We start from the raw sequence: 24,649 nt of genomic DNA on the forward strand, positions 1-24,649 counted from the left end.
TCAGGGGATAGAGCCAGACATTTCCAAGACGTCTAAGTCAACGGTACGTTAGGGCAAAGCTAACTCGAAGTCAATGTACACTAACCATTTGTCATGCTTGGTTACTGCGTGCTTGGCTATCGAAGTGACTTCATAAACTCACGAGAGAACACCTGCGGCGCGTGAGGATGCTCGCATACCTTCTATCCAAGTGTCAACCTACCTGTTACCTAAACAATCTGACACCGCGAAGCTTAACTCGTGGGGATCTCTAAACAAATCGATAGCCGATTCTATCGACGATCCTTCCATCGTCTTCCGTAACTCTTTTTAGATTCTATCCGAGTGGAGAATTCGTGAAAGTTGGCAAGTTTACCGCGTGCGACTCTCGTGCACCACGCGTGGAATGTACCGATGAAATTACACAGATGCGTTTGAACGTGCTAGGAAGTGACACGGCGAAACGCTAGAAATAAAAACCGTCTTCCACGGTTCAACGCAACAACGGTTTGCAGAAACACTTTTTACCGGTATGATAAAAGGAAGGTGTAACATTCCGTACGATAAACTCGAAGAAATCAACGCTGCAAAGTTTCCTTTTTCGAACGTTCTGCGGTCGAAAAAAAAGTCCCAACGATTCGACTCCTACTTGAAATTCGATAACACCTCAAACGAAGCTTAAGTCGAGAGTTGCGAATATTTTTTGGAAGCGTTGCCTCCGATGTCGTACGAAGAAATTAAAGGAAGAAAGAGAAGAACGTAAGGATATTAATTTGCTCGAAGGTTATGTTGCGTGCCGTGCGTACTCGCAGAGGAAGTTAACAGAACGCTTTACCACTGAACACAACGCAAATCCACTGAATCCATTTTGTTGTCCGAACGAATCGTAACGGCTTGATGGAACCCTAGAGATAGAAACGGCAATATATGATCTCAACGGACATCGCGTAGTCAGCTATAAAACGGACGTAAAATAATGTCTGACATTCGAATTACAAAACACATGTAACTTTGGTGGCGAGCATCGTTCGGTTGCTCGTAAAATGCCAGCGCGAGATACGATTCACCCATATGCACTTTGGATTACGTTCTCATTTTACAGGAATTGAGTTTAAACAACGATGATACGTAAAATCGTGGCTTCTCTATTCTCAAAGGGTTCAACAGGCAGATGCATCTTTGATCTTTACTATTACGTCCAGGAACTTCGGACTTCTCTCGATGTAGGAAATTTGCGCCAAATAAGGAAACGACCGTGTGTACATCGCAAAGTCAGGGTAATTTCTTTATCGGGCGACAGATTCGAATTTAGTATCCGAGACGTTGCATCAATTGCAGACGCGACACGTAAGTGTCGAATAAACGAGACGATTCCGTAACAAGAGTATTCACACCCACCGAAAGTCAAGAATAAAATTCGCGATCCGTAACGACGCGCAACGATGCAGTGCGCGAGACATAAAAGGAACAGCAATTATTCAGTGTTGCCGCAAGGAAGTCACCCACCAGGGCCTCATGCTGAGACGATCACGTTCTGTGGACCGGTTCACCGTACGATATCGTGAAATCCCGTAACTACAACGGACGTAACCTCGCTGAACGGGATCGAAATTTCTCCGAAGAATTGGATTATCAATTATTCCGACTCTTCCTGAAATTATTTCAATTTTTCTTTCGTATCGCGCCGTTAATGTTGCGTTATCGCGACCCTATGCAGTTTAACTTCTTTCGTAACAACAATGTCCCTCGAATAACAATGCCCATATCGATAGATAAAATAATGCAAAAGCGCGATCTACAGAAACGTACGCTTATAGTTTATTCGATTGAGCAGCTATAAGAGCAAACGATGAGTGGCGATTTTAATTATAAACAGACACGTAACTGGCCAACAGATAGTAAGACTACACATCTCTACGCTCAAGAATTTAATAAATCATTTTCCAACTGAGATATAAGGCGAGAACTCTTAACAAGAGGTGTAACCGCTACCCTACGATACGCAAGGAATGCGATATATCTTGCATTTGCAATTCGCTTTTCGATAATTATGGACGGACATATCGCACAAGCATGCTTCTTACTCAGGATTCCTTTTACGTAACGAGCATTTTATTGAAACGCGATACCGAGCGCCGTACGTTCTTCGCCAACTCGACGATAGCTTGAAAATTCCTGAAAAGTGGAAAATTGAAAGTGACGTGACGTGAGAACTATATCGCGATATACGATCGTAACAGTTGCCGATGAAAACAGATCTACGACGTATGGGAAGGAACGCGTTCAAATATTAATCGACGTGAACGCGCCAACGTTGCCTTCTTATTTTTCCAATGGTGAACTGGTGGCATAAATCGTTCTTGAAACGAGTGCAACATCAAAGGAGCGATAAATCGTAGCAATGGATCTCGCGGATTAATTCTTCCGATATAGACAGCACATTTAATGCAGTTACCGTTCTATCGAGGATATATTCGCGATCGCAACCGGCATTAATTCCGTGCTAATAAACCTTAATGACGGCTAACGTACGCGTAGGAAGCTCGCTAATGACCGTCCAATGATACAACTTTCTTGTAAGTATTATCGATAATTCCGTACTTTCGCTTTTCGTGTCTCCTCGTTTCCTCGGCGAATTATTTTCCCTCGTGTCGAACTTCCCGTTGATAATTCCCTATCGTTAACGTCGCTTCTTTTAATCCGAATTTGAATTCTTCTTTACGAATATGATTGCGCAATAGTAAATTTCCTTCATCGATTAACGATCGTTTCGATATACACCTGTTTACGAGTTAAGCGTACGAGTATATTATCACTTTGTTCGTGTCTTTGGGACATTTATCACTCGTGTCGGATATAGGCAGCGTTATATGCAACCATCTGATTCCGTGGCAACACTTTAAACATCGAAGAGGTAATTGAAATTGCCTCTCTGTGGTACTTTCAGAAAACTGAGAATACACATACTGTTACTCTGTATTTTTTTTTTCCTCCTGATGAAATATGAAATATCTGATGCGCGGTACATATAATTTTATTACGTTCAAAAGATCACAAAGTGGTATGAAAATTTTCGAGAACAGGTTCCGGTAAAAATTTATTACGTTTTTTACGTTCCCAGGGCAACCGGGTAATTTAAGTTTCAACAATTAAGCTGATCTTTCGTGAAATAAGCTGCAACGGGCGGTTGTCGGTAGCAAGAGGTTTGATTGATCATTAATAAACATTAATGCCCAACTTTAAATTGGAGGCTCGTTCGATCGATACAGAATTTATACCAGAGCTTTCTCCAAAGCAATCACGAAGAATTCTTCATCGGCACTCGATAATTATTCACGTAATAACTCATGTCGCGAGTCGAACGATAATTCATACGTCACCTTGTAAGCCGTAAATTACGTTATTAGCGTTTTAATTGCATGGTTATCGATTTATTCGGATACGCAATATCGTTAAAAGTCACACACGGCGTTAGTGACCTTTAGCTTTTAGCCACACGCGGCACAACTTAGAAGCAATAAAGTATTACGATCGTCGAGTTATTTTTTAAGAATGCAATATTTATTTTTCACGGTTGTTAAACAGTTGTTATGAAATGTTAACTGATTCGAGAAACTCGTAAATCTAATCGGATATTGTATCGTCTCGCTTTATATCTACGTTAATCGTTTACTACTTTCCATAAAACAAACCGTGTCTCGAGTTTTTTAATCTTCTCGTTCCCATTTTTATATTTTCAAATGTACATTAGTTAAAAGCAATACGCTTTCTCCGTCGCGAGAAACTTCTTCAGCCCTGCGGCATCAAATAAGACTTTTTCTCGGGATCCGATTGTTCCTTAATATCGTTTGACAAAAGCATTGATTTTCGTCGGTATTTCTTTTATTCGTGTACCAGTGGCTCAACTACCTCGCCCCATTTGTCCGTTTTGGGCGGCAACGTGCGGAAGAAATCTTTCCGGTTTTGGCGGTATAACCGGTTTTACCTTCTTTTTTCGTTTCACCCACCACGTTGATGCACTGCGACACGAGACCCTCGCGAACTTTTTAGCTTTTATTTATCGATGTATCCATATACGTATGCATACGGCCCTAGAGATCGCGGAATTCAATGATCTTCCAGCACGAAATGTTCTTTGCCGTTCCCTCGCGTTCCAGCTCCATTTTTATGCGCGTGACAATATAAAGTGTTATTCGCGAATAACACGCGTAATTTGCATATGTAAGTTACTTAGAAATCGTGTAGCGAATGGATCGTTTGATAAATTTTAGATAGACTCGAAAGGTTTCAAAGTGGACAGCGCATTTTATGTTTCAAAAACGCTGTTCAGAGATACGCTTATCTTTCTAGATTGTAACAACTTCTCAAGCTCCCACATAGTCGATTCCATAGACACGTTTGGCTTGTGCCAACAGACGATAACCTAAAGCAACGACGCTAAAGGCGTGAAACTTTGATAGAATACAAACTGACGAGTAGAACGATCGAATTACTCGAACTTACTCGAGTAACGTTCTCGATTATCAGTTTGAAAGAATCAAATTTACTTACCAGACAACGTCTTTGAGTCGCAAGATATCGATAAGGATCAGCTGGTGTTGTCGCGTGAAAAACAAAGAGATCGCGTAAAATGAAATAAGCGTCGCGCACGAGGCAGCGTGGTTTTACCGCGAGCATAGCCAACGAGCAGAAACACTTTTCATTAGCACTGCCGAGAGTTCAGTCGAGTTAATTTACCCTCTAAATAGATCGGCGGCTATGCACGAAACCCGTCATTAGCGCACGCCGAACAAAGAGAGCTGCAGGAATTAAGAACGTAAGAGACGATACGCGGCTCGGAAGAGCGCATAATCGTAGCAGACTACTTTAATGTTTCCTGTTACGACCATCCCGCTGGTTATTGTTTCTCCATTAGATACATACTTAAGCGCACGAAGTAAATTCCCTGAATCGCGTTGCCGTCTGATCCGCCTTTTCCATTTCTTTCCTGCCAACTAGCCGGGAAATTTATCAGGAAACGAAATATGTTTCCTTCTACCATGAAAATCCCTTTAACACCGTATGAACGTTGATAATTAGAGAATAAATAACAACACTGTAAACGCCACGTCTCGTTATTGAATTGAAACGCAAAGACGTTATTTCCAAGATTCACGTAGATTCCAAGATCTAAGAATAGCGCGTTATAATTGCGGCCATAAGTTAACACGTTAATTAGCCGAATTGACGATTCCGATGGTTCCGTGGATAAAATTTAAATACGCGCTGGAAGGCACGAGCCTCCGCAGGGCGATGCGAGATCCCCTTGTACTGTACGATGAGACAGGAGCCGTGTGTAATCAATGTTTCTGTTAACGTTTAATGTTTCTGGACATATACGTCCCGGGAGAAAGACATGAATTCCGCCGTTCCACCGATGAACCTTGTCCACGCGGTCGGCAGTGACGGATGTCGACAGAGTCGATAAAATCGTTTCTTACGAACGGTTGGACCGTGCGATCGGTGTCAACCGCGTAAATTGACGTCGATACAGCTACTTATCGAATTCTAGGAGAATCGACGATCGGTCTCCTCTGTCTGAACGAACCTGGCGCGCTTACATGGCGCGCTTTATGACTAGACTCGCATTTTCATGAAACGACGCTTTCCGTCGACCGACCATGTCGATAAATGTCCAAACGACCATATCCAATCGCGAACACGCCGTTTAGAGGATCGATAGCTGTTCCCGTACAAAGGCTATCCCGACAAAAAGACGAGATATTCGCCGAACGCGAGCCTAGCTGTCACGATCGTTCGAGACACGACAAAGTGGCCCTGCCATTTGCTCTCCCGATCTGGATATATCATGTGGAAAATGATGAAGCTACAGCAAATCGTTGTGACGGCTGCAAGAAAACCGAAGAGGGAAACAGGAAGGGACAAACGGGAGAAAAACGATAGAGAGCAGAGACAATCACACGGATAGGGGAAACTTCGATGTACATACGCCTCGAATGTAAATTATCGTGGCACGGTAACGCTACGGAGTATGAAGCACGTGCTCATTGTTATCTCACGACAATCTAAATAATGCAGATAAGCGGAAGAAAATTGCGACAGGCAGGAACACAAGTCATTTCATATCTGGTGATTCTATATGCTTTGCGTAGTTGCACGCTCCAGCTCGAAGAACACAGAGATCCGAATAATATCGTATACCATATCGGTAGCACGTGTTACATCATAGATGCAATTTGTGTTTGTTCGGTTTTACGAGGAAATATTCGTGGGCGCCTTATTTATGGTCAACGTTCGCCGACCTTACGACCATATTATAGGAGAAGTGGCCCTATTAACTTGGCAACGACAACATCGCAGACCTTATAAATCGTCAATGAAAATTATTCGATTTAAATATATTACTTTCACGACTACAAATTATTTGCCGTAAAATAATATATTACAGCGAATCGTAGACGCGATTTTTACGATATTTAGAACCGATATATCTAATTTTGTCAGGATACTTGAATATCTGTTTTAATACGATGACGGGTGTAGAGGCCTCGAACGCGTCATTCACAAAATTTTACGACGAAGTACATCGTGGATGTATTATTTATCGCCGACAGTAGCAGTAATATACTTTACAAAGCGATTTACAGATGTACCAGTGACAGAATCGTAAAGACGTCACGAATCTTAACTCAATTTAACGTAGAAAGCGCTCGAGAGGGAGTTACGAAAGGAAATCCTTTTTATAAAAGGCGAAGTGAGTTACGATTAGAAATATGCTTGCACGGAAATCGCAGACTGAACAGAGGAACAATACGAAAAAAGAATAAATGCCACAAAGTAGAAACGTCGAATTCAAGTCGATCCAATTAAATAACGAACGAGAAGAAAACGATCGGCGTTGCATAACGTTGATAAAAGTGTGACAAACGATCTAGAGAAAAGAACTACCACGAATGCTTATCGTTAACAAAGGCAAATCGATGCCGAGTGCAAAACCGTTGGAACGTGCGTTCACGGTAAATGCACTTGTATCGTCGTGAAAGCGAAACGGTCGACGAGATGTTTCAAAAAATTTGGCACCTTTTTAACGTTGGCCAAATTTACATCCGACTTTAAATCTTCCGCCTAAACGGGAGTGCAACTCCATCGACTTTAGTACCGAGCCACGTGACGTTAACGGTTCGTAAATTAAAAGATGGCCATCTCGTTGGTACGAGGCCGCCAAAGAAAGAAGACGTTCCTCGGCCGTTCTGTCGTATAAAATTCACGCGACTCATTGTTCCTGTTTTTATATCATCGGAATTCGCCTTTCGCTGAAAGGATATACGAGATTGTATTTACCCTATCCCCTTTGCAAAACCGAAAATGATACACGACCGTAAATTTCGACGATGGTAATTATTTTTCTCTCGATCGCGGGCATTCCTTGTTGCAAAATTCTTGCTTGCCACGTGACCGTTAAAACGCGCGCGCAATTATTTACGACATTTCTCCGTGCGCGCTTTCACGAAAGCGATATCGATTATTGCCAGTCGAAAGCAAATTATTTCTACGGACCGATAAATCCTTTGTCATCGATCGAAGATGGTAAACGAATTGGAATAAAACGCGTTCGTTTGGACGCATGAGACCGTCGGGAACAAGATTGGATCCTCGTGAATCGGCAAGCCATGCGTGTTCACACCCTTTACACGGAACACGATCGAAAAGTCGATCGAAGTCGTCCGATAGTGATAATCGAGCATCCGTGAGCCAGCACGTGAGTTGTTGGTATCCTACAGTCATGGAACAAGATGCATGCGCGCGTATATACGCGTGCACACAACCCTGCGGGTTATGGCTTCGTGCAACCGCAATGTTACTTGAAAATTAATGCAGTATAAATCAGAGGCAACACGTCCGCGACATGCTCCGGAACATCTGCATTCCCTGACGCTTCAACCATAAAACGATACCAACGACAGCATCGCGTTCATATTTATCAGTTCTCCTTAAGATTTCTTAGATCGAAAAGATCCGTTCGATTGAAAAAGTCGTTCGCGTTGAAGACAATCGATACGATGTCTGTACGACCGATTGTTTGTCAGTTTTTACCGGAATACACGCGTTCAACGAAAGTTCGACGCGATAGAGCACGGCGCCGCTATTATCCTTTTTACATGAATGTTTTATGATCGCATGGGCGCAGGGAAAATGTCTATCATACGCTGGAAACGCAACTTACGGTTCATTTTACAAACTCGTGAGGTATCTCCGCGCGATCAATACTCACGATGTGCGTCTGAAATGGTTTCCTTCGTTGCATATGGAAACCTTCCAAGACACGTAATGTCGTTCGTCACAGTGGAATGCAACGTTAAACTAAATAGTAGAAATTTACAGATAGTGCCGTTCAACGAGACACAGCTATTTAAAAAATCCCATTTCCAGTCTTGTAACTAATTGTAAGATTATAATTGGCGTATCTTTAACTAGTCGCTCGTATTCGCTATCGATGAATTTAAATGATGCCTATTGATCATCGCGGATAATTTATATCGCGCGAAACAGGAAATATTCTTTATGACTAACCACGATATCACGAGTATCGCGAGACCGTAACAGGTAAGTGACACCGTATAAATAGTTTGAATAAGACATTCTTATAATGATCGTATCCACTCGTAACTATCGATCGATAACAAAAGAGGGTGGTGCACATCTACCTACGTTGAACTCGCGTTACATTCTGTTGGCCGCACCGTCTAGACGCGCACATCAGCATAAAGAAAACCAAGATCAAGCTATAAGTTACCTAACGATAAAATCTTTACACTACGAGCGAATAATTTATTGCTAACATATTTACATTTGCTTTAAACGATCGCGATGAGTATAGGTAACGCGTACGGGTATCTGAAAAAAAAGAATGTTTGCTCAATCAAGAAAGCATGTACGCGCGTATTTTCTCGTCATTCTTTTCTTCCTTTCTCCTTTTCTTTTTTTTTTTCTTTTTTTTTTTTTTTTTTTTTTTGTTTAATCATCGCCTCGCTCGAAAGGTTTAAACGAATAATTCTAATTACGGATTCCATGAATATGCAAACGATCCTCGTCACTGTGTAACAGTTATCAACTCGATCTGTTACTTCGATAATACGCGCGTACATAGCTCAGTATCATGAATTTCATCGGCTATGTCTGGAATCCAGTGAAAACCTGTCTCCGAATGTTTAATTAAATTGATCCGTAAACAGTTCACCGTGTGTATTTCAGAACCCGCGACGGAGGCCTATAGCTACGTTAGAACGAATGTTGCACTCGTTGTGCAATAACCAACACGTGCCGTGTCTTAAATATAGAACAAACTGTGTTCCTCTCTCTCGGTCCTTCTCTCTGTCTCGAGTCTTCGCTAAATGCGTGGTTTGGATCAAAGAGAACAACATACAGATCTTAAAGTACGATAAGAAACGCATTGTCACTCGACTTCCGTGAATGCTTGCTAATTGACGGTCGCGTTATTTAACGTCTTATCTCCAAAAAGGACTTGCGCCAGCTTTCCTCGCTTTTATATCGCGTAAGAGCATGCCTCGTCGATTTCGCTAAAATTCTACGTTGTTCGAATTTATGCGTTCGATAACATCGTTCAATCTGACTTTACCTCTCGACATTACGTAAACGATACTTTTTATTACGTTTGTCGGATCGTTCGTTACGATTACGATAATACACTCGTAGAAATCCGTGTCTGCCTCTGCTCGCATCCCGAGAAATTCGCGACTGACACACCGAACAAGACCGTGAAATCAAGAAAAATACAATCTACGGAGTACGTACGTACATGCTGTTCGTGTCACGGCTTTTCAGACGGAACGTTTGCCTCGAGCTGCGAGCATCGATTCATCGAGACAATCGAGTAATCATTGCGACGGAAGCCTTTGATATTCGTTGCACGTGAAGATATAATAAATCTTCGTGATTTCGTCAAAGAAATTCGATCAAATGGCAAAGATAAAGAAAGAAGTTATTAAAATTTCCAAGCGTCTGATCGTTCCATGTTTCTAACGCTTCTGATATACTTAAGCAAAAGAAAAAGAACGAGTCAAGGTCGCATGATAATAAGATAGCTTATGTACAAGCCGTATCTAAACAAAGTTGAAACCGCGTCGAGATCAACTCGATGAAACTAGCTTTGCGTTGCTCGACTTGAATTTCAAATTCTCGACTATTTAAATATAATTCGCTTCTCGATAGTTTGAGCAACATACAACCGATGGAGGAGCCAATTAGTATTTCGCAATCGCGCGCATTTTAGATCGCAACGGAAACTATTAAGTGAAGATTGTCCCATAATAATCTCGCGTTCGAGTTAAATTCAGATTTGGAACGGCTGCTCTGTAGATGAGAATGATTAAAATGTGAAAACTGTACCGAAGTTTCACTCACGTATAAGTACGTCCCGAAGAAATATAATCCGTGACGACCATATATACCTCGTTGCATCGTACCGCACCGCGCACCTTGGCAAGCGACATTCATTTATTTCGGACGCCGACTTTAAATCCATCGGAACAATTAACCGGCACGGTACCGGTGCACGCCTGCACGCATATCGCGTAGGCGTCACGTTCAAAACACCACGAACGATCTTCCTGTATCGTGTGCTTGGCGCGCGGCAGATAAGAGAAAAGGCAAAAATTGCTGCGTCGCGGCAATAAAAATAAGGCGAAGCTGTATACGCGGGCGGTGTAAGCACATTGCGCGTTGAAATAACGACCGCCGTATAAAGGCCTAAGGTTTACATTTCGAACGTGTTCCGGACAGCTTAAAGCATGATATTAAAAAATCGAACTTATCGATTTTTTTTTAATGGTGAGGAAAAGGAGATAGGAACGCTGCTTTTCTCTTTTATTCTTGCAGCGTTTCTTGGTCAATGTATGAAATTAGATACGAAGAACTAAAGGTTTTTATTAAGCTGACCTGGTAAAAACGTGTCAAAAGAATGTGTACGACCCAGTCGCGCCTAAAATTGGAATCTCGATGCGAGATTGTGATCGTGAAGCTCACGTTACTTTTTTAATACTTCCAATTTCCTACGTTTAATAGGGTCGTCAATAAACAGCAGCGAAAAACGAACTTACGACGGGTAGACGGTGAGGATTAAACGCGAATATAAAAATGTTCTAAACGAACGATTAAGATTCTCCATTAAGACCGCGTTTTCGATCTTTATTCGGGCTATTAAATATCTCGAAGAATTCCAGGTACACACCCATATTCTCTTTCAACGGAAACTTGGGATTCACCGATCTTAGACGGATAAGAGATTTTGTAACGCGGTATCGAACGATAAGACGAATGGAAATTAGGTGCATTACCGGGTATATTTGAGCCGCTGAACGAATGGTATTCAACGTATCGTCTTTGACAAGAAGCATGCATCACTTTCACAAGGACTGCGAGCGGTACGCGGGTGATGAATCGTGGCACGATGTTCGTTCATTTTTCACGTCCATAGAGTACTGTACCCAGGTCGGCGGTGCCGTACGGGTTTCGTTTGGCTTTTAATGTCTCCCAGAGAAAAATATATCCGCGAGCAATGCGTATTACGAACGTTAAGCCGTCTCCACCCTTTAGCGGAATTTATTATTCCGTAGGTATTCACGGTTGTTGAGTATCCCACTGGTTGGCCGTGATATATAGCCGACAAACGTTCATTTGTGACGAAAAATATTTTTATTAATTGCCTCGCCGACGTACAGCCCGAGTAACGTCAATATTTATAGCACGTTTTTTAAACACACACCACGTACAACGGATACAAATAATATTTAACGTTGTATTACTCAAACTTCATTGACGGTCGTGTAATTTTAGCATTCGGAACGTCGTCGATACTCGACCACGTGAATAATTAAATTCGGCGATGTTTCCGCATGATTCCGATAGCTTCGAAAAGTAAACGCGTAGGACAATAGAGCTATGAAAATTGTATTTGACCTTCGATGATACTATGCGGTGTTATTTGTACGACAACGAAATTGTGTTGAATCGCATCGGAATATCGAGGAAGGTCACGACGAACGATAACCGTACTAAGTGTCGAGTAATGCGCGTCACGATGCAAATGCGTTTCAACGTTTAAACCGTAAACGTATCTCGGCAACGTAAACGAACAAACGGCAGAAACACGAATTGAATTCCAAAAGGATTCGCGAGAGGTTAGTATGCATACATAATGCTATGCATCACGGGGCGAATATTATTGATGCGTCTCGCGAATGCAACCGCGTGATGCACACCCGAGCGATGGCCTCTATTAAATTCGGCTCGACGCTAAATATGCTGATTCGTCGCTGCAGGTGGCTGTGGTAGTGGTTAATGGCGATGCCGTTCGTAGAGGAGAAGGTGACCAAGGGGCCGACGACCGATTTTCACGGGACAACCGATAGGGACACACGTGCTCGAGGAACCCGTTCCTTCGAGGGGAATTTTTTTCTCGCCAGGACTCGGTGGACGCGATCGCCGATTCGTCGCACTTGTGAAAAGAACGCGCATATTTATCGTCGTCGTTAATAACGCACCGCAAGGGGAAATGACGGCAAGAATTTCTTTCAACCACCGCGGCGACATCGATTCGTTTTTCGATTCGTATCTTCTGTCGCGCAATTCATTTTTTCCTCGAGGTCTTAAACACCGAGCCTCATTAAGGTCCTATATTATACAGGACGCGACCGCACGCTTTCTAACGCGCCAACGATAATCATCGACGATGAAACGACGAGGTTCGCGTTCGTAAAATTGCCGAAACGCATCGACGAGAAGGATCAAACGCGTGCGAACGGAAGCTCCACCGAAGAATAACGTCGCAGGTACGCGACGAAATTCTTCCGCGTAAATTGACCAGGTCGAGCGGTCCTGCGCGATTAAATAAATATTCGTAAGAAACTTACTTACTTTGCACTAAAAATTGTTTATTCGAAGGCATCGAGGTGCAATCGGCGAAATTTATCAAACGACTGTCCGGCATACCGGTTTATCGAGTTTCCCGGCGATGTTAATTTCTCAGTTTTAATTGTCGCCCCCTACTTCCGAAATGAACCATCGAGCTATCTAAACGTTCGAACTTCGGATAAAGGACCACGTTTTAACCTGTCGCAAAACTCAACATATCGAAACCTATAGCTATATCGTAAAATGTTCGATAATCTATGACACTGCGTATTCTCTAAGATACGTTAAAAAACGATTAATTCGCGATCGAAGAAGTCGCTGGAATCGATTTGTAGTTCAGCAGCCACGCAAACGATTTTCAATGATCCACAAATAAATTCTGCCCCTTGCGCTGCCAGCGAAATCGTCATGACGATAAAACGACTACAGATCGAGTGTGTACCCTTTCGCCATTGATTATCCTTTTTTCACGATATATACGTCCAACTGGTTTACGAAGGCAAGCCTGGACTTTTTCCTCGTGTTTTGTCCATCCGGTGCGCCACGGACGATCACGAAGAAGCAAGGAGAGTAAGAAAAAGCAGAGAGGAAGCCGGAGTAGGAGGAACAGAAGGAAGAAGAGGAAGAAAAGGAGGGTTAACGCACTCGCCACACCCTGCTTTAAAGATTGTAAACGATTATTAATGCCCCACCGCGGCTGACCCGTAACCTGGCGGTGCATCTCTCTTTGTATCCTTCTTTCTTCTCTTTGGTTTTGCCTCTACGTCTCCTCTTTCGCCCTCGAAATATCCCAGCAAGAGTAACAAAGCCGAGTGGCATAACCGGGAGAAATCGAACGTATCGAATGCCCGATGCAGCCGCTTATTCGACGCTTTTCTTAATTAGCGAGCCACGTTATGCTATATAATTTGAAAGTTACGCTCTGCTACGCTAACTAATTTGCGTAACACACTGTGGCCGTCTGCATTAAGATATTCCCAGCCGATCAGCCGGAAGAATTTAGAGACGAATAATAAAGTTTCAGATAAACCAGTTAAATCGGTAACTCGAGTAACGTATCCGAGTTGAATAAAGCAAACTGGGAAAAAAATACACGGGTCGGAAACGCGAATGTTAACGAAACGGAAGAGCGAGAAAAAAGGAAGATAGACAGCTATTCCGGATGAGGAAAAAAATTTGTCGATTGCCAAGAGGTAACGGAGGGTAGAAATTCGAGAAACTTTCCTTGTACGTACCAACAGGATATCGAGCCTGTAGATTTCGATATAAACCAGCTTTTATCGAAATGATTACAGCGATGCCCATTGAATATTACCCTGAACTCGCGATAAAGGAGAATGGCAATAAATTGCAGGAGACGGAAGTTTGTAATACTTTCGGTAGTCCTTATTTATCGATATTTACGAGACAGTTTCAGTTCCTCGAATTCACCATTATCGGATGTTCCGTTTAAGCCGCTCGCTCGATAATCCAATGATCCGTGATATGAAACGATACGACGTGTATAAAGATAACGTTTCGGTACATCGAAGAAGTGTCGATGTTGCATTATGCAAATTGCATGTGACACGTGCTATATATTTCATGGAAGTTGCGGCATCTCGTCACGGCGGAAATTTTGCATAAAATCGCGTTGCTTATAACGGGTCCGCTTGCCAATTCGTAATTGAGCGACCGACAGAAGTACGAGGGAAAAAAAGGGGGAAAGGATAAAAACGAGGAGAAATCATGTGTAAATATGTCACGAAATTTCTGCGTGAAATTTCATGCAACAAATTTCCTCGTGTTGCGGCAGCTCGTTAAAAAAAGGGTACGAAATTTTTTCGGAGCGTTCGGTGTGTCGTGATTGTACAGCCGCGTTATACCGAGGAAAAGCAAGAAACGGCGATAAAACACCGTAACCGTATTAAAATTAGTAGAAATAGATACAATGACTCACCATGAAAACCATGAACCTTGATTGCAGGTTGGCGCTCTCGATGTAAGTCACCGTTTCCAGCCACCGTGCTCGCCTGTGTACGCTGTTCGCTTCCTTTCTCCGTTTCAATCGTTTTCCTGGGGTATTAATTCACTTCACAGCCGAGAAATCGATCGGTCAGTCCACTTCGATAATCACAACTCGATTGCACTCTGTCCAATCTTACGAATATACTCTCGTAAAGAGAACACGCGGTCACCGATAATTTAAAAAAGCAAACCAATGAACGAGCGGAGAAAATTGTAGTGGTAGAAAAAAAGAGTACGATGTGAAAATAATAGCCCGCGATTCGACACTTATTGCTTCTTCGATTATATTATATTTATATATGCGTATATGTACGTGTGTGTATGTATATATAATATAAATACGTGTATATTTGTTACGCCTATTAAGCGACGTCTTCTAACAACGATTATATAAAACAGCGTGTGATGTATCGTCTATTAATTTAACTATCTAAGTAACTTATTAATTGGCTATCGGTGGCGACAGATACAGATACTGGCTCTCTACTGGCATCTGATTGGCATACTGGCATGAATACTGGCCCGTTCGGCGTACGTCACCTGCAACATACAAACGTACGTATCTGCATTAGAAATTAGTCTACACGATTGCGGGAAACTTAACCAGTAACGGCAAGGTTTTATCATAATTCTACTCGTTTCTCGTTCCTACTAAATTAAAATCCTGGAACTGAGTAAAAGCAAGTAATTGTTCTACATTCTAAATGTTCTTGTTCGTGCTATTCCATATTCATCTAACGCGAAGACAACGTTTCGTTCTATTTAGATCGTAGTTAACGTTAATTCTCTTTCTTTTACGTAATTAGAACCTTTGTAGATGTAAAAACAACCTAAACCAACCTGATTCGTCTACGGTGTATGAAAATATATTTACCTATGAAACTAGTCGGAATGAACCGTCGAAAAAAATTATCATGTTTTACAGTATCGTTACGAAAAACGCAACAGATTGAGCGTAATAACGAGCGAATGCAACGGCATCATGTCGACGGGCACGGTCGACAAGTACCAAGCCAGGCCCATGACGCACCCGGTCTTTATTTAAATCATTCGATCCGTCACGCTATAATCGATTAAAGCTAATAGTCGGGGAAATAGACTTGACCGGTGTACCGAGATGCACAATTTCTAGCTACCGCACCCCTTGCGAACCTCCCGTACCTCGATCCAGCATCCTGCAATTTAATCAACAGCTCAACATTTTTATGCATTAATCGAGTTCCCTGTGTACACATTATTTTAGATCGTTATATCGAGATATTGCAAGAGAATTTCCATTTTATCCAGCCTTTCCTCTCTTCTTCGCTATCGTTAGAGCACCTTGTAATTTCAGGAAATATTCTCCTAACACGATGGTACTTTAAAATAAAAAAAACGTAATTGCAGCAAGTACAGAGGATACACAAGGTATCTGATATGTAATTTGTAATACGCTATTAGCGTTATGCTATATTCAATACACACTGTTGCTTTCATCCTTGGTACTTTGTACGTTTTCCTAATTGTTTCGGACAACGAGTCGTTAAGTAAGATAGGAAAATGAAATTTCATAGGTTTGGCTCGCGGCTGTGGCCACAAAGAAACGATCTACGTTAACGGTGAATTCCAGATCCGGCACGCATAATGTAGTACAAACATTTTGTATACAGCGTGTGTAAAAATCGCATTGGAATTCGCACTTTCGTTAGTGCACTTTCACAGCGGCTTCGTAACGGTAGCCCTTGCACTCCTACGGGTATTGTACGCTTCTCTGCAATCGAGTAATATGCAAAACACGTCGTGTCGGCAACTCGAAGTAATTGTCAAACACAAAAGCATCGATGGCTAGCGATATACGTATTAAAAATGTAGAAAATCAAACGTAGGATAAAGGAGAAAGACTACAAAACTAACGGAAATCTATAATACATATACGAATACTTCCTGCTGCGTAAATTTCTGTACGAGTCTCGTTGAATTCTACACGTGTCATTAAAGTTCTAATGAAGCGTAGGTAATAAAAGCTCCAACGTGATCGTTCCATAAGAAAGTTCTATGACTGTGCTTGACCCCAAGCTACGCGTTAGCCTAACGTCAATGAACTACGAGTCTAGAAGAAATTATGAACATTATAGTTATGCAATAACATCTGCTTAAGTAACTGAAAGCTGTTGCATACGATCCGTTACAAATTGCGTTTTTCCATGAAATCGTGTTCTTCACACGATCTTACCTCTTTACGTCCAAGTATTGCATCTTATCGTCTCTTTAATATTACTTATTGTTCCACACGTGTCAGGTTTGTAACGCGACAGAATTTATTTTTCATGGAGTATTATTTATCCTTTCCACGATATCGTTGCATCGTACAGCGTAACCGTATAAGATGAAACAAACGTGCACCGAGATCAAGCAAAGATTATTGTCGACCCATCTATCGATTCAACGATCGATCGCCGTCAGTTCGTCTTATCGCGAGACAAACATCCTGACGATGTGTTACCGATAAAATTACTATGACGCGTAATCAGTTTATCAATCTTGATCCTAAATCATCGTAGCCTCCGTCTGTTTTCGTCAAAATACGGAACTTTGCAAGCCGGTTACGTGGTCCGCGCGTTCACAGTTTCCACTTTAAGAACATAGTTGCACCGCCGTGGCACTCCGCTCTTAATTGAAAGGTTACGAAACTTCGCGTTTAGCGAATAAACGCGCGCTGCCCGACTCAGGCAGAACCTTCAGTACGGAATATACCAGATCATCTATTATATCTCTTTCTGTAGATACGACTATGCATAATCGTGGCTGAGCATGAAAACTTAGATACATCAAACGACGCATAAAAGTCATTTACATAATTTTGCGTTATATAACGTGGCATCTTTGTTCCAGACGTTGAATCATACGCAAGAATTAAGTTTAACGCCTTCGACATCGAGCATCGCGCACTCGCCTTTACTCTTACGTATGCCTCAGCGATTAGAGTTTCGCGGAACATCGAGATAGATCGACTAGGAACTACACACGCGAACCGGTGAATAGCTTATTTCCGTGTATCGGCGTACCTGCGAACCTACACCTATGTGCTTCAGTCTGGCTATATACGCGCCTCTATAAGTTTATGAATGGAACAGCACGCGTGCGCGACGACTGGAACAGTTCAAGCCGGCAGCGAAAGTGACCTGCTCTAACTTGTACCTGCTCCAACGCACGACGTGTATACACTAGCGTGTACATGCACACGCTAGAGGCGTAAGAACTGCCTCGGATAATTACAGCGAGCAGCTAACCACTCGGTGGACGCGAGAGTGTACCGCTGCCGCAAGTGTGAAACGCACTGCGGGTCGCGGGCCGCGGGGTGCCACGAATGCTAGTCGCACAATTTCTGCCAGTTAAACGACTAAATTGCAAAATATTATATATGAACATTTTTGTCTATAGAACGAATACAGTTTGATTGTTTCAGTTTGATTCAATCGGATTCAGTATCGACAAGCTTACGATTCAACGATCGTTGTCGTTGGTATATATCGTGCAATTTCTGCTTAATAAGTGTCACGGAATCCGTCGATTCCGTAGAATGCCATGAAGAAACTGGCTAAGTAAGTCGTTACGGCATCTATAAAATTTTAAGCGATCGCGACTATTTAGGCGCGATAATAATCATTGACATCGTTCCCGATAATGAGTAGAAAGTTACGAGTTTTAGTATTAATAAAGAATCAAGGGGATAAACGCGAGAACGAAGAGATATGACTTTCTCGTGGGCGGTGCCAAGATCGGGCTTCGATAACGTTGGTTAAAATTAAATAAAATGCATCGTTGCCCGTAATACAGAAATTCGTAGCGAGGTCTCCTACGAGACGGGAGAACCGTGTTACAATAGCTCAAGGGAAACTTGTCCTCGAGTCGAAAAAAGACTCGCATTCCTTAGATTTCACCGATCAGAAGCAACGCGGATTTTCACAATCGGCGGCAACGTTCGACTCGCTGATTCGGCACAATTATTTCAACGACGCACACAGAGGCTCTGTTATGGCACATTGTAAAGTTTAGCAGCTGGTTTGACGCACAGCTATAAAGATACACGGTTGCGTTTCTTTTTTCCTTGCCCAGCCTCTCGTATACTGCTATGTCGAAATAGATATCTGCATGAAACTCGGCCAGTTGTACTACCGGTGCAAATAATTGTGTTATACCAGGACATGTAAGATAATGATCGGTACAGATCAGTCGTATCCGCGTGTGAACCAAAGCACATGTACCATTACCAAGACATTACCTTATCTGGCCTTCTCTCTTTTCGCCTTGAAGACTACCATAGCCCGTACAAGCATTCGAGACAAATGCTAGATCGAAAGAGAGAAAGATACGAAGGAAGTAGCAGCGATAGTAATTGCACATGATGTCTGTAATTTACATAAAAACACCGAATCGTACGAAACGACAGGCAATCCCTAACGTGTCTCGCTTCGTAATATAAAATTCATGACAGACTGCGTTATCGTATGAATGCCAGATAACAAAGTGAAAATACCTCATTCAAACGACTCCGATTGCTAAATCAGAATCGTCTAAAATCAGAAGTGGAAATTCTATGACTAACGAAACGAAAACATATCGAACGTGTTTACAGATCACGTTCTCGACTATTAATCATAATCACTCCCGCCACTTATGCCTTTGGTATTTGTCGTTTCTTCGAATATAAAGTTGATCCACTCGCTCGGTAATATTTTAAATTCGATCGATTGATCTTTGGCGGCCACGGCACGGTTCGAGTCCCGTTCCTCCTAATGAATCCGTCAATGTCGTTAATTTACCGATTACCAATCCGATAACAACATTTTTTTTTTCAGCGATTAACCTTATCAGTAGGTGGTACCAGTTCCTTTCGGTTATCGTGAATCGATGCTGTTTAATTAAATTAATTGCGAGCCACGAATAAGCTTCAGTGGCTCATCATTGAGAAATGATAAAAAGAATATACTTAGAAAGTATAACAGTGACTCTATATAAAGGAAGCCAATTATATTAACACATTATGTTTGGCATGATACGTGCAATTAAGGTGTACAAAAAAGAAAGCTCTGCCGAGAACCATTTGACTGTGCTGAAATTACAACCATCGTGTTCCGACCTATTTAAGTCTTGAAATAATTACATACATCGTTTCCACGTAAAACGAACAGCTTGTCATCTGCCGTGCTTCTCTCTCAATTTCTTCTCGGGTTACATTAATATTACATCCGCGAAACGTCTACTTTACATGATACCGCCATAATAATGTTAGAACGGTCTAACGTTGACGGTGCACACCGGGCATTAATAACCTCCGTTCGTGGCTCGCACGGTGCTGTACATTGACGTTAATTTGAAATCTGTTCAACCGAGATCTTATCGATTTATTTCGAAAGCGAATCGTGTTTTAGCATACGGTGCATACTTGGCGACACTTTGCCGTATGTACGTGACACGTGTGTACCGCGATGCACGCTTGCATTTATGTTTCCATTTGTATAGATTCGCATGGATTTAATACGAATCCAGTGAGCCGATGCTTTTCATGGTACATCGCACCGTTCCACTATTCACGATATGATGCACGAGTAGGCCTAGTTACTTTACATTTACTGTATATATCGTTGTAAGTCAAACATACATAGCGCTATTTTGTTTTCCGTTTAAAAAAAAGGAAGTAGTTTTTAATAGGTATCTATACATTGAAAAACCATATCACGTGTAACCGAACATACACTTTCACAAAACACGTTCGTTCTATTACGTTACAATGCTTATCGAATGCCCAATACACGCGTGTGAACCACGAACGCATTAGCTGGTCGCAAGTACGGTTTCTAATACGCATCGTATAATAACGCGTTAATCGGAATGCAACAAGCTCTGAATGCCATGTCGTGCATATAGATCTACCCATATCTGCAATACATATATATGCATATACCCACATCGGTTCGCCGGAACGTACCACAAAAGAAATTCCTATTCTATCATACATTAATGTACATCACGTACATGTACTTCATACCTTTCCCTAGTACCAGATTTTATCAGCTGGCACGAGACAATGAAAATTAACGAACCAACCCTGAACCCTCATCCTGAATTACAAAATATGTATCGAGTCGGTTTCCTTCCGTAAATTCTACCTTATGTAAAATATACGCGATACTGTGAGTAAAATCATCGTATCCTAAAAACCGATTCAACGGAGCAATTCGGATTCAACGAGCGAAACTACCATTGAAATTGATAGGTGAGGAAAATAAAGAAGGAATATCGACTTATGCGCATAATTAACTTGGTATGGTATTAGAAAGCATGTTTTCCTTTTAAAAATCCTCTCGGCGGAGAATCGGAGAACTAATTTCTCCTGATAGGGTGAAAGGAACGTGCGGCAAATGGTCAGTTTTCTTAAGATGAACGAATTCGTAATCGCCTATTGTTAGGTCAAAAGCAACGTCTCATTAGACGTAATCCAAGACTCTTTAAATACAAGCCCCGAGCTCGCGGTACGACGTTAGAGTATCAATTATGACGGGACGTACATCAATTGAGACGAAGCGTTCCAGTCGTTTTTATCGAGTTTCTCATTATCGACAGCTACTCGCTTCCATACTCTCTTCAGCTTGAACCGACGGCTAGAGTTTGTAAGTGTTCATTTAATTTTATCGCCGACCTATTGGCGTTTTTACTGCTACCAAGACTGGTGCGCGATCTGCTGGTTGTGTAGCATAAAACGTTCCGGCAAACTTAAGCTGAAGTTTCAAGTAATTTAGAAGTCTTCTACCGATAATTGCATGCGCGATTATGAATTGAAGTAACGAGACGTCGCGTCGGCCAGAGCAAATAATTTTTCGTAGTTTTTCTACGAGATACGCGTATTAAATGATTAAAATAAATATCAACGTGACGCATACCAGACATCCTTAAATGCATTCAAACGTTAATTGTGTCACTGTGTACAAACAGTTTCTTTCGCTTGCTTTCCGCATCAACGGTAATCATCGTATCTTCCATACACGTTTCTATACATCAGTGTACTCGTGCTTCGTATCGTTGTTGTTCGCTCCGAAACCCCCGACTTATCGCATTATCTCGTAATCCTCCACGGCAGAAAGCCCAACGAAACGATAATGAAACAACGGACCGGTAAAACTAGCAGAAACTACCACGAGAAAAGCAATAACAACGACGCCTCGCGTCTTTTACTGCCTCGTACTAAAACTGACATTCGCACGCATTTGCCAGCAGTAATGAGGGACGTAGTTGGAACTATAATACGATGACGTGTAAATAGCAGTCAGTGTTACAATGCCCGCTACAACGATTCGAACCAGTTTTATCTGTTCCAGCAGAAATACGTGCTCGGCCTAAACTGCGGGCCGCAAAACGTAATTCGATATATTATCTGGAGTTACTGCGAATAATTTTAGTACGTAATATCTCCTATTTGTAGTAGATACAAGATACGCGTAGATAAGCAATTTCATTAGCGAACAACAGAACTAGGTCTATATTGCGAGGAACAACAGATGCATCTGATACAGGAATTAGTCATTACAATTAATCATCGAAGCCTTTGTTAAATAAATGACATTGTACCTGTTGAGTGCGCCACGTGCGATAGACGATTTGCTAAGTAACGTGAAATAAGTATGAAGGAACTGAAAAACAAGGAATAAAAACCTATTACTCTATAAATAACCTTCTACAAACGCCATCGGCTGCTTGTTAATTCCATTATGAGAAGTCGTAATTCCGAATATGCTAACGATACAGCGATAATTTTTCAACGAGTTTCGCTCGAGAATATTGCTGCTAAATTTACATTTGCTTTTAAAGCAATTTACCGAAGAATGAATTAAAGAAAATTCAACAGAAGAATTAATATTATTCATTAATATTATTTCAGACGATGAAGTTTGAAAAAGGACTTAATGCAAAATTAATTAAATGCACTGTAGAATATTTCACAATTATCCTCGATATTGCATAAATCGCGAGGCAAGCCTGCCGGCTATGCTGGTAAACGAATGAAACACGAAGACAAAGCTCTAACAAACTACTGAGAGAAAAACTAATCCGAACCTGTGGAACAATTTTAATATCATCGATGCTGCTCTTTCTTCCCGAAAGAGTGACTAAAGCTATGTGTGGACGTGATATTGAACGGTAGCCGTCAGCGTGCGATCCCATTAGCCTGTATTGTATGCTAATGAGCGGTTGTCGCCTGTGATCCATGCTTATATCGTGTTATATCGCCAGCAGCGGTTCTCTATTTTTCAACCTTTGACACAACTCTTTTTTATCTAATCATGAAAGTAAAAAGGACGCATCGATACGTTTAATCATTGCATCGTTGTAGCGTTACAGACACTTCGATGCTGTTGAATCGTTTAGAATTTCAAGAGCATTTTCATATTTTTGTCAGCTAATCCCTTGACCAACATAAATTACGATATACGTAACTTCTTCGACGATTCGAGCAAAGCTTATTTCGTAAGACGCCAGAGATGCATTCAAGCCAATTAGATGGTTAATTAACGTACGCCACTGCGTTCCTCGCATATTCGGGAATTCAACGCTTTTCCAATACGATTAAGGAACGAGCGAGAACTGCTGTTAAATACGCCGTTAAATTATGTACTGTTTATCATCTAGATACTTATTGCAATTACAGGTGAAAGAATTTTAATGAACTTTACTGGCAACCCTAAGGATCTATGAAAATATTAGGAAATTTCGATTAGTTTTAAACAGAAGACGCGTATTACTATCGAATTTTATCATTTAAATTCATGAAATAAGTATCTATCGGAATAGAATTTTTGAAAGAATTATTGTCATTCGCGACGGTATACAAGCGTGTACAATGTTTTCTATTTTAAGTAGCCCTAAAATGCAACTAGTTCTTAATGCCAAGGTAACCACGAATTAATGGGTGCGTAAATTTTTTATGTGCCATTAAAATGATCGTGAAAAGGATCGTACGCACGCGGTTGTTTCGCGCTTGCGTTGGCGTCCAAAGGCACTCGAGTCGAAACCCGAACACAATGATGTTCTGTGCAAAAGACTGAAACGAGTGCAATTAACGTTACGAGTGCTAGCAGGTCATTATCCGACTGAATCCAGTCTCGTCTCAAAACCGCAAATTACCTGCGCCACTCACACACGCATCACGTGCGCGCGTAAACACGCGCCCAAGCTTACAAGCTCGTTCGTACATAGTATCGCAATACAAGATGAATTAGATATTAACAATTAAGAACACGAATCTATAACCGTGTATTATTTAGATACGCGCATACGAAGAAATATTCATGAACAAATTAATTATTGCAGAGAAATGGTTCGTGTACGGCTGCCTCTCTCTTCTAATTCACGCAACGTATTAAGACATAAGTATACGTGCCACATAAAGAACATTTTAACGGTGGAATAAAGAGGAATAAATAACAAACTCATTAAAATTCGCAGCATGAGCAACAGACAATGGACAAAACGAACGATTTGCAAGTTTCGCTATAAATACGGTTTTTGACGCCCGATCAAACGCACAATTAACCAGAGTAAACTAGTGGCAATAACGAACGAACACACGAACAACATGCACCTAATGAAACATCGTGTACCCGAGAACACCGTTATTCGAACACGAGCAACGTTGGATCTAACGTTTCTTTTCAATTAATTCCTATTCGTTAGTCCATGCGCACTGGTGCGAGATAAT

At 41.6% G+C, this 24,649-nt stretch overlaps 1 protein-coding gene across 1 annotated transcript in view; it reads right to left on the bottom strand.

Annotated features, from left to right (window-relative positions):
* LOC117241607 (Krueppel-like factor 6) overlaps nucleotides 1-24,649 on the bottom strand; it is a 284,714-nt gene that overhangs the window by 254,308 nt on the left and 5,757 nt on the right. Inside the window, exon 2 of the mRNA XM_033507474.1 lies at nucleotides 14,849-15,456. Coding sequence (XP_033363365.1) covers nucleotides 14,849-14,860 — 12 coding nt within the window. The 5' untranslated portion in view covers nucleotides 14,861-15,456. The remainder of the gene's footprint in view (nucleotides 1-14,848; nucleotides 15,457-24,649) is intronic.

This window comes from Bombus vosnesenskii, unplaced genomic scaffold (genome assembly GCF_011952255.1).
Source record: "Bombus vosnesenskii isolate JDL3184/JDL3185 unplaced genomic scaffold, Bvos_JDL3184-5_v1.1 scf7180000016261, whole genome shotgun sequence".
Classification (NCBI taxonomy): domain Eukaryota; kingdom Metazoa; phylum Arthropoda; class Insecta; order Hymenoptera; family Apidae; genus Bombus; species Bombus vosnesenskii.